Source organism: Dendropsophus ebraccatus, chromosome 4, assembly GCF_027789765.1.
Source record: "Dendropsophus ebraccatus isolate aDenEbr1 chromosome 4, aDenEbr1.pat, whole genome shotgun sequence".
Classification (NCBI taxonomy): Eukaryota; Metazoa; Chordata; class Amphibia; order Anura; family Hylidae; genus Dendropsophus; species Dendropsophus ebraccatus.
In genome coordinates this window covers 144,287,733-144,306,258 of record NC_091457.1, presented here as the reverse complement: position 1 = coordinate 144,306,258, position 18,526 = coordinate 144,287,733, and the positions used below count along the sequence as shown (strand labels likewise).

Genomic DNA, 18,526 nt, shown 5'->3' with positions numbered 1-18,526 from the left:
GAGCACTTGTATAGAGGAGGCTTTTCTTTTTTTCTAGACAGAACAATTCACTACTGATACTTCAGTTTTGTACATTCATAGAGTAGTTTTGCTCGGCACTGGTCACAAACACGTCTATGAGGATGGATGGCATCAGCCAGGGAATCATACCAACCGTGCATTCAGGCTGCAGGAAGGTGTCACCTGTATAGGGACTGTGCCGTCACAGAAGAGACTATTACACCAGCCTATAACATCATGGAGCTTACCTGAAGTAACATGAGGAGAAGGACCCGGGAAACTTCACATCTTACAATAACGTCTAAAAATGCTCCTGGAAGATAGATCACAAATATCATAATACTGAATAAACGTCAACCTGACATACCCTACCGATAAAAGAAGCTGCCCTGGTGTTCACTATAGGTGCAGCTGCTGGACACTGCAGCTGGGGGAGCACAGTATTACATAGTAGACACCAGAGTATTTCCCTTTGTACACTAATGCGGAAGTTCAACCCGTTATATAAGGTCCAGCATGTAATACTCTATGTCACACGTGTGTCTGAGGTCATCGTGGCTGCACAATTATTGCTCATTTTGTATTATAACAACAGAAGGATATGGCATATAGACAATATAGTGAAGGGGATCACACAGAGAACAGCTCCCAATGATTGAACACATCCACAGTGGTCTCAGCTCCTCATGGGGAACTGTACTGAAAGCTTTGCTGAAGTCCAGATAGGCGATATCCACGGCACCACCTTCATCCAGCACTTCTGTGACATAGTCAAAGAAATCAATGAGATTAGTCTGACATGATTGGCCCTCAGTAAAGCCATGCTGGTTTGGATCCATCAAATTTTTGATTTTTATGTGATCCATTGGCTTCTTTTTTTTTCTTTTTTTTTAGAACAGTTTCCATCATTTTTACTACTACAGATGTCAGGCTAACTGGCCTGTAGTTACTGGGCTCTTCTCTACTCCCCTTCTTGTAGATGGGTATAACATTGGCTGTTCTCCAATCATCAGGAACATCTTTTGTTAGGAGGAATTGGTTATACAGATCTGAGTTCTTTAAAGGGGTTGTCCAGCTAAAATCTTTTTCTTTCAAATCAACTGGTGTCAGAAAGTTATATAGATTTGTAATTTACGTTTCAATACTTTTTTATTGAAAATTTTCAGTTTTATAACAATCAGGTATATAAGACACACACAAGAGTAACAGGAAAAGTAACAAGAAGGGTTAGCCGGACAGCCTGCATTCAGAGAACATGTACGGCGATAACTAATGTCCATGGGTGTAATGACTTGAAATGGCTTGAAATCTATTGGAGATCTCGTCAACAGGACCAATGCACATCATCCAAGTCCCTTCGTATTGGTGCAATCGAGATAAGCAAATATTAAATGCAGACAGTCCATGAAAAATAACAACCTAAAAGGAACCAAAGAACTGGGCAGGAATAAAATGGATTCCACTGATAATATTATAAAAAAAACAACAAGAACACAGTAAAGGTAGAAGAAGCGCATAGTTCACAGAGGTCCAATAAGGTGTAAGGCAGGGACATTCCCATAGTACATGAATTAGGGAGCCAATATTCCCACAGTTGCGCCAACAAAGGGGGGATGAGGAGGGATAAACATGATGTAGTTTTTGTGGGGTAAAATACCAGTGCAGTCTAGTTTTTAGTAGATTCTCCCTTTGGGGTACTGCCATTGCTGATCTGAGAGACCATGTGTAGGCCCGTAACCACTCCTCCGCAGAGTAAGACTTGTGCAAGGATGTTTCCCATTTAACAATCGCAGAAGATTTTGTAAAATTAAAAAAGTTTCCCAGTATGTTATAGAGAGGACGGAGTCCTTTCAGGCGACCCAAAAGAGAGTTGTGAATCTCATTACTCCACCGAGGATTGGAATTGGGAACGTTAGATAGGCAGTGCCTGATTTGCAGATATAAGAAAAAATCACAAGGAGGAATATTGAAATTCCTCTGTAAATGTTGAAAATCGTGCAATACTCCATCTCTGCACAAGTCTCTGACCTTACATCTGGACATCCATCGTTTCAGCAGTGGTTTGGAGGAAGCTGACAAGGCCCCGGACAAAGCTGATAAGGGAGTTGCCAGTGACATCACTGAGCAGGGCACACCACGTGAGGCGTGGGCTTGACACCAACATTTGATACAGGCTAACATAGGTGGGGAGAGGGGGAAGTTTTTGCTCTTGGGCGACCAAATGTGTGAATAGAGAAGACCAGGTAGGTCGTCGTCGCAGAAGACTCTTTCTATTTGGATCCAAGGCTTATAAGGAGCGGAGGTTAGATTTGTAATTTACTTTTATTAAAAAAATCTCAAGTCTTCCCATACTTATTAGCTACTAAATGTCAGGCAGGAAATGTTTTATTTTCAGTCTGACACAATGCTCTCTGCTGCCATCTTTGGCCGAGACAGGAACTGCCCGGAGCAGGAGAGGTTTTCTATGAGGATTCATATAAAACCGAGACAAAGTTCCTGTCTCGGCCAGAGATGTCAGCAGAGAGCACTGTGTCAGACTGAAAATAAAACAACATTTCCTGCATTACATTTAGTAGCTGATAAGTATGGGAAGACTTGAGATTTTTTAATAGAAGTAAATTACAAATCTATATAACTTTCTGAAACCAGTTGATTTGAAAGAAAAAGATTTTCGCTGGACAACCCCTTTAACAACCCTGGAGTGGACACCATCTGGACCCATCGTCTTATCCAACTTCAGTTCCTCTGAAACATCGGCCTCTGGAGCTGAAGCCTTACAACTGGAGGCAATGCTATGTCCGGCCATATTGTGATTGTGAACGCCTCGTGATAAAAACAATGAGCAGAAGCAGCTATTCTTATGGTCAGCGACCGCCTTAACTCTGTCAATAAATGTATTGTCCCCATTACTTATCTGAGTAATATGGCAGCTTTTCTTCTTCTTCCTAACACTAATACATCTGAAGAAGGTTTTATTGCCCTCTATATTCACATTTTGACCTCAGCTTTGTCTCCATTAAGTTTTATAAAATTTTCCCAACATACTATACACACTAAATGCAGATAATTGTAATGTGAAGCGGACATAACTTATCGGCTCCATGTTGGCTTCTTCTCTAAGCATCAAGCATGTCTCCTGGGATATTCTTCTTACCTACAGGCACGTTGTTCCCCGGTGTGTGAAGACCCTTCTCCTGAGCCAGAAGCTGCATCTCTGTGAACACCGCAAGAGCGCTATCATAATCTCCTGCCCAAAACATAGGGGAAAAGTCAGTACTGGCAGTCTACTCTATGTAAAGAGATGACTGTATAGACATACACTATTACTGGCCAGAATGCTTTACATGTCAACTATCAGGGATGCAACAAATAATTTCCATAGACCTGCTGTGCAGTCCTATCATGATGCTCCTTGTTACAGCTGGATGAGAAGCATCACTGTTGTTGGGGATTGAGTAGAAAGAGTCATGGTAAATCAGGCCCTATTGACAATGATTTTTAAGGTAGCACGATTAACCATGAATAATGAAACTCTATTACCGTAGGTTACTTTGGGCTATTGTTGGCCTACTTCACAACATTATTTGCACAACTCCTTTATTGGGGGTTATCCAGGACATACAGCAGCTGATAAGTACTGGAAGACCAGTTGATTTGAAAGAAAAAAAACTTTCACCGGAGTACCCTGTTAACCAAATCCCAGGGATCAAAGATTTAAAGCGGCACTATCAGCAGGTTCCGCCGAGAGAACTTGCTGATATGCCACAGAAGCCCTTTACCGTAGGAGTTGATTGATCTTAGAACCGCTCCTCTGCACCACTGCATTGTTCTTAAAGGAGACCTGTCACCCCCCCGTGCCGGGGTGACAGGCTCCCGACCCCCCGTTACAGCCCCCTATACTAACCTGATCCCGCCGGGTCCCGCTTCCTGATCCGGTCGGGTCACGGAGATACGAGCGCCCGAAGCCCGGCGCGGCGCTCACAGGAGAGTCCGATGCCCATAGAGAATGACGGAGCATCGGACTCCCCATTCATTCTCTGTGAGCGTCGGACTCTCCCGTGAGCGCCGCGCCGGGCTTCGGGCGCTCGTATCTCCGTGACCCCACCGGATCAGGAAGCGGGACCCGGCGGGATCAGGTGAGTATAGGGGGCTGTAACGGGGGGTCGGGAGCCTGTCACCCTGGCACGGAGGGTGACAGGTCCTCTTTAAATTCACTAATTGCCCCTATGCATATTTGGGGATTAAGAGCATTTGGGGCGTCTCCTGGGTCCGGGAGCACCACTCCTTCCAGCCCAGTCCACCCCCTGCGCCCCCTCCCCTCCTGTCCAGCTTGCCCAGCCAGCCTCCTCCCGTCCCGCCCACTATGCATATTCATATATACATAGTAGTGGGTAACTGCTTGTGTGAATCGGGTGTCCTTACAAGCATTCTATCCCCAGCCCAGTGTGCCTGTCATCTGCCACCTCACCTCCAAGGATCTGTGCTGCCACAGAGGTGTCTGATAAGGCCTGTAATCTTGACCGAACACGGACGCGTCCCCGCACGCCTCCTGTGATCACCATGGCCACCGGAGACGCTTCCGTGTTCAGTCGGGATTACAGGCCTTATCAGACACCTCTGCGGCAGCACAGATCCTTGGAGGTGAGGTAGCAGATGACAGGCACACTGGGCTGGGGATAGAATGCTTGTAAGGACACCCGATTCACGCAAGCAGTTACCCACTACTATGCATATATGAATATGCAAAGTGGCCGAAGCGGCTAGGCGGGACGGGAGGAGGCACAGGGGGAGGACAGGGTGGGACGGAGTGGTGCTCCCGAACCCAGGAGACGCCCCAAATGCTCTTAATCCCCCAATTTGCATGGGGCAATTATGAATTTAAGAACAATGCAGCGGCGCAGAGGAGCGGTTCTAAGATCAATCAACTCCTACAGTAAAGGGCTTCTGTGGCATATCAGCAGGTTCTTCCGGCAGAACCTGCTGATAGTGCCGCTTTAAGATAATTTACAGATCCGTAAATAATAAAATGTCGTCGCTGATTTCATCCACGTAACATCATATATAGTGGTTACTCACGTGTCATGATCTTACAAGTGGCCACGTATCCTAGAGACAGGAGGCATTCAATCGGCACCTGTGTCTGTAACTCTGCCGCCCGCTGGAAGTACACTAGGGCCTCACCAAGCTTGTTCATGTCCTGCATCATAGAAGAATTTATTTTACAAATAACACAAATTAACCAAAACTGGTGCATTAGTCCAAGAAACCAGTCATGTCCTCACGCAACAGTGTGACTAATTTCACCTGATGTATAAAAATAAGAATGTACACAATGGGGGGGATTTATCAAACATGGTGTAAAGTGAAACTGGCTCAGTTGCCCCTAGCAACCAATCAGATTCCACCTTTCATTCCTCACAGACTCTTTGGAAAATGAAAGGTGGAATCTGATTGGTTGCTAGGGGCAACTGAGCCAGTTTCACTTTACACCATGTTTGATAAATCTCCCCCAATCTGTGTAATAATACAATACAGTAATCTGTGTTTACATCACTACACAGCCATACTTCCCCAGACTTAGGGTCCTATTACACGGAGCGATTTTTAACAATTAACGACTAACAATAAATGATCGAAAATGCGATTGTTTATCGTTAACCGGAAATGGTTCACCATATTACACAGAACGATGGTTGTTAGTTACGATTGTTACTACGATCGTTTATTCCTTCTGATCCCAGCAAAACAATGAACAATGTGCAATTACACTGAACGATTAGCGAACGATTAACGATAATTTTAGGTTCAGATCTAAATCAACGATCAACAACATATGAACGGGTTTTCGATTGTTACCTGCAATTACACAGAACGATTATCGTTTAAATTCGAACAATATAACGATTTTTTGCACGATAATCGTCCCGTGTAATAGGGCCCTTAATATAGTAGGCCTCATATCATTCTCTATGGGACTTCTAATGCTGTGAGTTCGGTTATTGGTGGAGATCCAAATGGTTAAACCCCCACTGATCACTTTGTTATCCCCTTTCCTGTGGATGATATCTGAGTTCCATTGACAAAAGAAAAAAAAATACTCTATTATAAAATACCTTAAGAGCGTTCCCCAGTTCCAGACATAAACTGGCCGCCATGACCGGTTGATTCAGTTCAATGTAAACCTACAAAATAGAGGAGAAACCGATAAGAATTTTATACATTTACCAAAGCACAAAGAAACATGACTGCCCCGACTACAAGGTAAATTAGGGTGTATATCTCTAGTATGATGCTATTACAGGACATTAGGGATAGATAGATAGATAGATAGATAGATAGATAGATAGATAGATAGATAGATAGATAGATAGATAGATACAAAGAAGATGTGTAGTGCAGCAATCCTTAGTCCAAAAATTTGTGGTGCCAACCAGTATGATTGATAGATAGATAGATAGATAGGAGATAGATAGATAGATAGATAGATAGATAGATAGATAGATAGATAGATAGATAGTAAATCACATATAGTAACTCAGTCCTCCAGATGAACAGCTGAATGCCACTATTCACATTCTGCAGTAAGATTACACAATGAGCACAAACACTCTCACCAGGTACTCAATGACTCTCCTGTCTCCTTAGAGAGTACCTGAATAGATGTGGATGACTGAAGACTTTATATGTAGAAAAGGTTCAGTAAATATCAATTCAGGTTTAAGAAAGGTTCAGGCCCCATAAGTTCCCTATAACGCAGAGACCGCTGTACCGATAAGCTGAGTAAATACTTAATAAAAAGAACTTTTCCAGGTATGAAAACTCTGTATAGAGAAGAATCCCACTGAAGAGTGTATAATCCATATGAGTAGGTCTGATGTAAGAGACCTGCTCCTATATTTCACAATATGCCATATGTACCATTGCCTTACACAGTGGGGCTATGCTATATTTCAGAGTATTGCAGCCACAAAATTACAGTTCCCATCATGCCCTGGGACTGGAAGGCTTTGGCTGTCCGGGCATGATGGGAAACTGTAGGCTGGAACAGCTGTAGGTTCCCCATCCAACAGACCCTCAGGTTCAGTACTCTGTGCCCCATGTGACACTACAGTCACCTTAATAGCGAAGCTATAGCAGTTGATAGCCGCCTGCAAGTGTTCCTCGAATCCAGGACATTTTAGCCTCTGCGTTTCCTTCTCTTCCTGCAGAAAGAGTCGGGCGGCCTCGGTCAGAGCCATGGCTTCTCCCGGAGCATTGAACAGCGTCTGTTCACACCTGCAAAACAAGACACAAGTGAAATTACTATGTAATCTCCCTAATAAAATGGGGGCAAAGTTTTCTCATCTGGGCTGATCGTTGGGGGTCTGATCTCCAGGACCCCCACTTATCCCAGCTGCTCTGCAATGAATGGAGTGGTCAGTGCACCTACACGGTCACCACGGTCTGGGCTCCCTGGATTCTCTATGCGGACGCTAAACACTTCCAAGCTCGGAAGCATAGAGAATGAATGGAGTGTGCGGCAGGGGACTCTATACATTACAGGGTGACTGTGTCCCTGCTATCTCGATCAGCTGGGTTCTGGCATTCGGACTCCTGGTGATTAGCTTAGTATCGCCTATCCTATGGACAGGACGGCAACAAGATGATATGGGGACTTTTAAAGACGTATTCCTATCTCAACTAATATAGTTACATATGTAGGGCTCATCAAGTGATATATTTCTGCTTATACAATCATTTAGCAAACTTGTCTCCTTCTCCTGATATGCCGCTCTTTCTCTTTTCCCTCCGGCGGCCAGAGCATACATAACCTGCTCCCTGCTCCGGCTTGCTTCGGGGGTTCCCGGCGTCTGCTCGTTCCGCTCAGCCAATCAATGTGCCACCCCCGCCGCAGCCACTGATTGGCTGAGCGAGACGTCCAGCCGGGAACCCCCGAAGCAAGCTGGAGCAGGGAGGAGGTGATGTACGTTCCGGCCAGCGGGGGGGTTAACTTACATACTCGCAGCAGAATGTCAATCCCACTGCAAGTATGTCTTCTCATAGGGATGAACTGGCACTGGATCCTCTGCGGATTTCGCTGTGAATTCGTAGCGTGAAATCCACTGCGGATCTGGTGTGTGTGGAGGCACCCTAAGGGTGCTTTCACATGTACAGGATCTGCAGCAGATTTGATGGCCTAGATTTGATTTGCTTTGAATCTGCAACTTTAAAGTGACTCCCACAATGTGTGCCCCCCCGAACCGCTTGTACAATCAGATAGCTGCTTTTAATCCAAGATCTGTCCTGGGGTCCGTTCGGCAGGTGATGCAGTTATTGTCCTAAAAAACAACTTTAAAACTTGCAGCCCCGTGCCCAATGGCCGTGGCCTAGATTGTGTATGCATTAGGCTGGCACACTCTCTTCGCCCTCCTCATCATTAGGAATGCTCCAGGCAGATTTTCTACTATTCATCCTCTGTGTGAACACGGCACATGGGCTGGATCGTTAAGGCACCTGTGCAATGTTCAGACAGGAGAAAATGTTCCAGTGGCATTCCTAATGATGAGGAAGGTGGGGAGGAGGGACAGAGGGGTGATGTAAAGTTAGGGCACAGATTCTCCAAGCCACGGCCGTTTGACACAGGGCTGCAAGTTTAAAAGTTGTTTTTTTAGGACAATAACTGCACCACCTGTCGAACGGACCCCAGGACAGATCTTGGATTAAAAGCAGCTATCTGAAGGTACAAAAGGTTTTTTTTTTTGGGGGGGGGGGGGGGGGGGGGGGGGACAGATTGTGGGTACAGAGACGCTTTAAATCTGCGGCATCAGATCTGCTGCGGATCCTGTACATGTGAACGCACCCTTAAGCACATTTGGAGCTGTTGATCCTAGACCAATGATCAGCATTAGCACAGAGAGGATTTTATCTAAGCTGGTAAATGGTTTAGTTACCGCGCCATGGCCAGGTTACAGAAGCCGGCATACTGGAGGCAGTCCTGCTGCTTCAGCTCTTTTGCCAATTGACCTAAGAGAAATGGAAAAACATAATGTAACAAAATGTTAATCTGCCACTTCCCAGCACCCATCCCATCCTTCTATATACCCCTTCCCTGCACCCATCCCATCCTTCTATATACCCCTTCCCAGCACCCATCCCGTCCTTGTATATCCCCCTTCCCTGCACCCATCCCCTCCTTGTATATCCCCCTTCCCTGCACCCATTCCCTCCTTGTATATCCCCCTTCCCTGCACCCATTCCGTCCTTGTATATCCCCCTTCCCTGCACCCATCCCCCTCCTTGTATATCCCCCTTGCCTGCACCCATCCCCTCCTTGTATATCCCCCTTCCCAGCACCCATCCCCTCCTTGTATATCCCCCTTCCCAGCACCCATCCCCTCCTTGTATATCCCCCTTCCCAGCACCCATTCCCTCCTTGTATATCCCCCTTCCCTGCACCCATCCCCTCCTTGTATATCCCCCTTTCCTGCACCAATCCCCTCCTTGTATATCCCCCTTCCCTGCACCCATCCCATCCTTCTATATACCCCTTCCCTGCACCCATCCCCTCCTTGTATATCCCCCTTCCCTGCATCCATCCCCTCCTTGTATATCCCCCCTCCCTGCACCCATCCCCTCCTTGTATATCCCCCTTCCCTGCACCCATTCCCTCCTTGTATATCCCCCTTCCCTGCACCCATCCCCTCCTTGTATATCCCCCTTCCCTGCACCCATCCCCTCCTTGTATATCCCCCTTCCCTGCATCCATCCCCTCCTTGTATATCCCCCCTCCCTGCACCCATCCCCTCCTTGTATATCCCCCCTCCCTGCACCCATCCCCTCCTTGTATATCCCCCTTCCCTGCACCCATCCCCTCCTTGTGTATCCCCCTTCCCTGCACCCATCCCCTCCTTGTATATCCCCCTTCCCTGCACCCATCCCCTCCTTGTATATCCCCCTTCCCTGCACCCATCCCCTCCTTGTATATACCCCTTCCCTGCACCCATCCCCTCCTTGTATATCCCCCTTCCCTGCACCCATCCCCTCCTTGTATATCCCCCTTCCCTGCACCCATCCCCTCCTTGTATACCCCCCTTCCCTGCACCCATCCCCTCCTTGTATACCCCCCTTCCCTGCACCCATCCCATCCTTGGTTTAACTTGATGGACATGTGTCTTTTCTCAACCGTATTAACTATGTAACCATGTAAATACAGGAATATACCAGTATAATGTACACTATGGGGGAGATTTATCAAACATGGTGTAAAGTGAAACTGGCTCAGTTGCCCCTAGCAACCAATCAGATTCCACCTTTCATTTTCCAAAGAGTCTGTGAGGAATGAAAGGTGGAGTCTGATTGGTTGCTAGGGGCAACTGGGCCAGTTTCACTTTACACCATGTTTGATAAATCTCCCCCTACATGGGTAAAAGGATTGCCTCCAACTTCTTCATTGCCATTGGGGCACATATACATTAACACCTCGGTTCCTGAACACAATGGTATTGGAACACTTCGGTATCCAAACAAAATCAGGGATAACTATCAGATAAACTATTGTTTAGCTGACAGTTATTGAGGTGTTCGGGAACACCAAGGTTACAGGAGCGGGGATTCCCGTCATAATGAGAGGAGTCCCCGCTCTAAACTGGTGTCCCCTGCAGCGGAGGCAGAGATCAAACAGCCACCCGCCTCTCCTTCTGCTTCTACTGCGGGGAACACCCGTGTAGAGCGAGGATTCCCCTCATAATTATGGGACTCCCCACTCCTTTACAGTAAGTAATGTAGTGCTCATTACTGATAGTCCTTACGCTCTGTGGGCCGGACACTCTGCACCTGATCCATGGAGTGTAAAAAACGATTAAAGACATTTACATTGTTCCCTATGGGAACACACAGATCGGTTCTGGACCAGCCTCCCAGAACTGATCAAGAGTCCTATTACACAGAGCGAGTTTTAACGATTAACGACTAACGATAAACAATCGCAAACAAGATTATTTATCGTTAACCTGAAATAGTTCACCATATTACACAGAACGATGGTAGTTAGTCACGATCGTTACTATAATCGTTATTGCGATCGTTACTATGATTGTTATTGCGATTGTTACTACGATCGTTACTATGATCGTTTATTCCTTCTGATCCCAGCAAAACAATGGGCAATGTGCAATTACACTAAACAAACAGTGAACAAAAGTGGAACATGAGCGAACGAATGTGGAATTACAGTAAACGATTATCGAACGATTAACGATAATTTAAGGCTCAGATCTAAATCAACGATCAACGATATACGAACGATTTTTCGATCATTGCCTGCAATTGCACAGAACGAATACCATTTTAATTCGAACGATATAACGATTTTTGCGATAATCGTCCCGTGTAATAGGGTCTTAAGTTCAAGAACAAAGGTATTACTGTATAACACCCGGCCCCATCTAAGGGGCCTATTCCACGGAGCGATAATCGGCCGAATCAACGACTGAACCTATAATTGTTGGGCGCCGACCATGCACCGCTACACGTAATAGCGGTGCGTGGCCGGCGACTGACGATTTACCCAGGCTGCAGGGCTCCTCCTGCGCTCTGCTTCTCCACGGGTCCCACACGCTCCAGCTACAGAGCGGCCTGTCTTAGCTGGCAGACCGCTCAGCCAATCACTGTCCAGGACCACCGCGGCCAGTAATTGGCTGAGCGGCCTGTCAACTGAGATAGGCCGCTCTGAAGCTGCAGCGTGCAGGACCTGGGGAGAAGAAGACCGCAGAGGAGCCCTGCAGCCTGGGCAATGGCTGCAAGGACTTCTGTAACAATGTCCCTGCAGCCCTTGTTAAATGATAATCGGGTCTTGTAATAGGCCCAGTAAACGAGCGACGATCTAGCAGATCGGTGCTCGTTTACATTTATTATCTGGCCCCCATCGGCCCGTGTAATACCACCCTAACACAGTCTGCCTTTACAAACATTAGTGAAAGATTCGCACAAAACCGACCACTTGGCATTTGTATCCTGCTGCCTGGAGAAGACGGAAGCAGCCTGAGGACTGCCAGGAAAACATGGCCACTAGGCCTGCATCCGTTTTCTCCAGGCTGTGGAAGTCAAATGCTGAGCGATTGATTTCTTGTGAGAATTTACTCGTCTCTTAAAGTAATAAAAGTAATGCGGACACATTTCTGAGCACAGAAAAGTCCAGAAAGTTCTCACCAAACTGCTCGCTGGCTTCTGCAACATTGGGTTTACGCAGGAATCGCCTACAAGATAAAACGTACAAACCATAAATCACTCTAGACCGCGAACAACGGACATATATGGAACTGTGACAGACGGCCCTGTAATGTCCTATACACAGTGATGAGGACAGGACTGGTCTCTGGTAGTGTTGAGCGGACTTGTTAAAAGGGGTTGTCCAGCCAAAATCCTTTTCTTTTAAATCATCTGGTGTCAGAAAGTTATACATGTAGATTTGTAATTTACTTCTATTTAAAAATCTCCAGTCTTCCCATACTTATCAGCTGCAGGAAGTGGTGCATTCTTTCCACTCTGACACAGTGCTCTCTGCTGCCACCTCTGTCCATGTCAGGAACTGTCCAGAGCAGGAGAGGTTTTCTATGGGGACTTGTTACTGCTCTGGACAGTTCTGGTCTCGGACAGAGGTGGCAGCAGAGAGCACTGTGTCAGACTGGAAAGAAAACAACAGAAGTAAATTACAAATCTATATCTTTCTGACACCAGTTGATTTAAAAGAAATTTTTTTTTCACTGGACAACCCCTTTAATTTAATGCCCAGTCATAGGCTGCAGCCATGTTTTCCATAAATTTTACCAGTAAACCAACTGTCCCTAACTTTTTGTAAGTAGTGTATATATCCAATATAGGCCAATCTGTATTAGACTCTATTCACACTAACCTCAGCCCCTCTGCCGCCTGTTCCATCCGATCTGATAGATAGAATAAGGCAGCAGGCATCACTATTTACGTCAACAGAAGCACATTATAGGTGAAGGTGCGGTCTGTTTACTCTGCTCTTGCTAGTAGTGTGAACAGGACCTTAAAAAGAGGTATTCCGCTGCCTGCTCAGCCAATCAGAGGCCGCTGCGCTGTCCCATCTCAGTCAGTGATTGGCTGAGCAGGCTGTTACCCCCAGATGAGTCTGTCTTGTAAGCGGAGGCAGGAAGGTTCAGCCGGAAGTCTGAAGATGACGTAGGAGGACAGAGAGGTAAGAAGGGGTTGTTTGCTAGGTTATCCCCATGGGCTGCAACATCTGAAAAGTTATTTTGGAGCAGAATACCCCTTTAAGGCCAACCCACTGCAGCCCCATCCACTTATTACAGTATATGTACGATTCCGTTCTCCAAGAACACTGAAAAACTCCTAACCCCCTACCCCCCCGTCTGTCAGGGCTGCAGCACAGGAAGCAGACAGCGCCACCCACTGTGTAGTGGCCGTGCTGGGTTACTGCAGGCCCACTCTCATAGAAGTGAATGTAAGGGGGCATTCACATTATCTAGAATTAGAAAAATACAGGCAGTTTTTTCTGGAAACAGCGCCACCCTTATGCTCAGGTTGTGTGCGGTATTGCGGCTCAGCTCCACAGACATGAATGGCGCTGGGCTGTAACACTAGGTGCAGCCTGTGCCTGTATCCGGCCTTAAAGGGGACAATTATACCAATATGGCAGACAGCTGAACATCCTCACTGCACAATATTTTATTATAAAAACCCGGCTACCTCTCCTATACTACAGCACATAGACACAGAACACGAGGCCATGCAAGCAAGGTCAGCTACTAAAGCACAGGAGAAGAAAACGTTAATAACGCAACAGATAACGCAGAGCACAGTGCACACCACCAACAACAACATCCGCAGCGCGAGCAGGCTGATGACACGTGACAGGCCAGGGAGGCGCAGCACGGATCAGAGGTATACAGATATATATAACAACTCTCACTTCTTCAGCTTATTGGACACGGCTCGGTAACGCAGCAGAAAATCCCCGTCAGCCGCCATGGTTCCCCGGTGACAGCTGCCTGACTTCCGGTATCTGGACGCTAGGACGCCGCCATGTTGTGGTTGGCCGATATGTAAACAGACGTTTTGCTTCCGGGTGCCGGCTATACGCTGTATAATGTGCGCCTGTGCTGACACCTAGCGGTCAATGGTGGAATAGGCTGTTTTTAGGCTATTTTTTGGCTATTTTAGGCAGAGAAATTCTTCCTTCTGCTTTCTGAATCTTCTTTCAAGAAACTGCTGGGGCCTCAGGGGGAGTTCAGGGATTCTGATCTCCCTTGAGAAGAGAACTTGTGCATGCATGCTCCATTCATTGTCCACTGGAGCTGGAGAGTGAGCTCTGGACATATGATGGGTTAGTGTTAATTCAAAGGACAAGTTACCCCTTCTTTCAGTGTATCCATGATTTTTGTTTCCAGAAAGCCCCTTAACCCCTTAAAGACAGGGCCAATTTTGATTTTTGCACTTTCGGTTTTTTCCTCCTTGTGTATAAGGCCATAGCACTTGCATTTTTACACCTAGAGACCCACATGAGCCCTTATTTTTTGCACCACTAGTTGTACTTTGCAATGACAGGCTGAATTTTTTCATAACGTACACTGCGAAACCAGAAAAAAAATAAATGTGATGAATGAATGGTGAAATTGAAAAAAAAAAACGCATTGTTTATTTGTTTTTTTTTTACGCCATTCGCCCTGGGGTAAAACTGACTTGTTATATATGTTTTCCAAGTTGTTACGATTACAACGATATGTAACATGTATAACTTTTATATTATGTGATGTCTTGTAAAAAATTCAAACCATTGTTAACAAATATACGTTCCTTAAAATCGCTCCATTCCCAGGCTTATAGCGCTATTATCCTTTGGTCTATGGGGCTGTGTGAGGTGTCAGTTTTTGCGCCATGATGTTTACTTTCTATCGGTACCTTGATTGCGCATATACGACTTTTTGATCGCTTTTTATTACAATGTTTCTGGATTTGATGCGACCAAAAATGCGCAATTTTCCACTTTGGGATTTTTTTGCGCTTACGCCGTTTACCGTGCGAGATCAGGAATGTCATTAATTAATAGTTCAGGCGATTACACACGCGGCAATAACAAATATGTTTATTTATTTATATTTATAACATGGGAAAAGGGGGGGTGATTCAAACTTTTATTAGGGGAGGGGGCTTTTTATTAATAACAATACTTTATTTATTTAACACGTATACTAGAAGCCCCCCTGGGGTTAGGGTTATTCCCCCCTGGGGTTAGGGTTGTTCCCTCTGGGGTTAGGGTTTATTCCCCCCTGGGGTTAGGGTTATTCCCTCTGGGGTTAGGGTTATTCCCCCTGGGGGACTTCTAGTATAAGTACACTGATCTCTCATACAGATCTATGCTGCATAAATATGCAGCATAGATCAATGAGATAGGCACTGGATAGCTTCCGGCTGCTGCTGACCCTGGCCGGTGAGGGATGTGTGGATCGCTCCTCCGCGACAACGGGATGACACCAGGGATGAGGCTGCATAAAGGATTCAGATGCAGCTGTCAACTTTGACAGCTGCATCTGAATCCTTAATTAGTGGGCACGGCGATCGGACCATGCCCGCTATTTGCGGCCCCGCTCTGAACTCCCTGAGGCCGCAGGGTGTAAATATACGCCCGTGGTCGTTAAGGGGTTAAAAGAGGTTATCCAGCGCTACAAAAACATGGCCACTTCTCCCCCTCTCTTGTCTCCAGGTCAGGTGCGGTTTGCAAATAAGCTTCATTTACTTCAATGGAACTGAGTTTGAAACCCCACCCAATCTGGAGACAAGAGAGGGGAAAAAGTGGCCATGTTTTGTAGCACTGGATAACCTCTTTAAGTCACCGGTATGTCATACCAATTTTATACAGAAGGACTTTGCTCTCTGTGTAATGGTGTGTTACTGTCGTCACTGTACAATGCGGTTGTGGAAATGTATTGATAAGTCCCCCGCACCCAGATTGTAAATGTAGGAGTGTTATACGTACCATCCCGCTGTGGGAATAGGCCTGGCTACACAGTGACTGGTCACGTAAGGGTATACTGTATCTTTCCTGAATGCATACCTATAAACTATACTAGGACTCACCACTGTCCCTATTACTCAGGATTACAGGAGATAAGAGCAATACATTCCCTATTGTCAGTGATTTCCAGCTCCTTAAAGTGATACTGTCACCTTCTTACTCTATGTGTGGTTCTCCATCCGCAAGCTTAGATGCTGCACATGTGATATCTACCTGTATAACACTTCTTTCTGCTCTAAAAATCCTTCATTGGTAGATAGTGTCACCTGGGCGGGGCTTCATGGCAGATCGGCCCCCATCTCCCCGCCTAGATGACACTGTCTACCAATGAAATAAAGTGAATAGAGGGGAGGACAGTATCACCTTAAAGGGCAATAGTTGAAAAAATAAAATGCTCTGCATGCATAGTGGTGCACTCACCAATCCCCCAATATGTATGTGTGACTGAAACTGACTCTTCCCGCCATTCCAATAGCGACATCAGCAAGGGGCCTGGCCTGCCATTACATGATAGTCGGGTCTATTTAGGAGACGAAGATCATGGGGGAGATTTATCAAACATGGTGTAAAGTGAAACTGGCTCAGTTGCCCCTAGCAACAAATCAGATTCCAGCTTTCATTTTCCAAAGAGTCTGTGAGGAATGAAAGGTGGAATCTGATTGGTTGCTAGGGGCAACTGAGCCAGTTTCACTTTACACCATGTTTGATAAACCTCCCCCATGTCCACTTTCCAATGAGGAGTTTGTATAGAGCGGTGGTCTTGGATATGCACAGAGAGGACCCCCATTGTAGGATCAGTGGGGCCTATAGTGGTCATACATGTATCTCCTGTTCCAGGAAATATCTGCAAAGCTTGGGCTCATCACCACAGAGCCAGGCCATTCATACACTTACATTACACCTTAGTGAAACGCGACTCAGATCAGAAACATGGAACTGGTATCAATCTTTGCCCTATGGCTGCAGGAATGGATTTGAAAAGAGGAGAAATCTCAGTCTCTCCTTTATGACCTGTTCTCTGTTTAGAGTCCATTCCTGGTTTTGGCTTCAAAAATCTGTCAGATAAATTGGTCAGAAATCTGTTGGTGTAATAGGGCCCTAAGATTTAGAGATTTATCTGACAGATTTTTTTAAGCCAAAGTCAGAAACAGACTATAAACAGGGAACCGGTCATAAAAAAAAGACTGAGGTTTTTCCTCTTCTCAAATCCAATCCTGGCTTTGGCTACAAAAATCTGTCAGATAAATCTCTCTGTAAAGGCACCATTAGGGTACTTGAACACTACGGAATGGCGACGGAAAGCCCGCTGCGCATTCTGCAGTTCGCACTCACAGGTTCATTCGATGGAATCTGCCCGTGCATAGAATGGAGTCTAGGACACGCGCCACAGTCTGAGGGCGGGTGCGAGCTGCGGAATGCGCGCTGTTTTTTCTGTCGCCATTCCGTAGTGTGCACATACCCTTAATGTGTGTGTGTGTGTGTGTGTGTGTGAAGAGCACAAAGAAAAGCAATGTCCAGCAGCATTCTGGACCCCCAACATTGGTTTCTCTCATGGATACTCTTTCCACCACCTGCAGCGCACAGGCCGAGGGAAAGACCAGAGGGGTGAAGAGGAGAAGGCGCTGCAGAGAATGTGGATTCACATCACGTCCATGCAGGATGTCAGAGGTTCTCAGGTCACCATTAAAAAGGTAAGCAAGTATATACCATGATGTATAGGTTATATGCCCAGTCACTACAATTGAGTGATTGTATATACTCTACCAGGGAGATTTACTCTGCAGCTTCTTCTCTGCAGTCTCAAAAAAACAGGTACAAGACGGAACTCCAAGAGGATCAGGTAGGACCTTACAGTCACCATTCCTTTGCCTACGGCTGCTAGGACATGCTGGGAGTTGTAGTTTTGGAGCCACAGGTTGAGGAACACTCTCAAAATATATTGATCTCTCAAAATTGATTGATGAACTGACCGTTATATCGCTGCTCCCTACATCACTGTAATACAGTATGATCTGCAATATGTCTCCTGCTGATCACCGCTCCCTACATCACAGTAATACAGCACGATCTGCGCTGTCTCCTGCTGATCGCCGCTCCCTACATCACTGTAATACAGCCTGATCTGTGCCATGTCTCCTGCTGATTGCTGCTCCCTACATCACAGTAATACAGCACTATCTGCGCTGTCTCCTGCTGATCGCTGCTCCCTACACACTGTAATACAGCCTGATCTGTGCCATGTCTCCTGCTGATTGCTGAGCCCTACATCACTGTAATACGGCCTGATCTGCGCCATGTCTCCTGCTGATCACCGCTCCCTACATCACTGTAATATGGCCTGATCTGCGCCATGTCTCCTGCTGATCCCCACTCCCTACATCACTGTAATACGGCCTGTTCTGCGCCATGTCTCCTGCTGATCCCCACTCCCTACATCACTGTAATATGGCCTGATCTGCGCCATGTCTCCTGCTGATCACAGATCCCTAC

The 18,526-nt window shown here is 46.2% G+C and overlaps 1 protein-coding gene across 2 annotated transcripts in view; it reads right to left on the bottom strand.

The window, feature by feature from the left end:
* Positions 1–16,599, bottom strand: part of LOC138788918 (40-kDa huntingtin-associated protein-like) — a 30,314-nt gene extending 13,715 nt beyond the window's left edge. Inside the window, exons 1-8 of one of the 2 annotated variants that reach the window (XM_069967313.1) lie at positions 16,457–16,599; positions 12,187–12,233; positions 8,931–9,003; positions 7,116–7,275; positions 6,114–6,182; positions 5,077–5,197; positions 3,155–3,247; positions 249–313 (exon numbers count right to left, since the gene is read on the bottom strand). In XM_069967313.1, the coding sequence (XP_069823414.1) occupies positions 249–313; positions 3,155–3,247; positions 5,077–5,197; positions 6,114–6,182; positions 7,116–7,275; positions 8,931–9,003; positions 12,187–12,233; positions 16,457–16,503 (675 nt within the window). In that variant the 5' untranslated portion in view covers positions 16,504–16,599. Of the gene's footprint in view, positions 1–248; positions 314–3,154; positions 3,248–5,076; positions 5,198–6,113; positions 6,183–7,115; positions 7,276–8,930; positions 9,004–12,186; positions 12,234–13,933; positions 14,057–16,456 lie in introns of those variants that run through there. The other variant, XM_069967312.1, reaches the window with a different exon arrangement.
* Between the last annotated feature and the right edge of the window lie 1,927 nt (positions 16,600–18,526).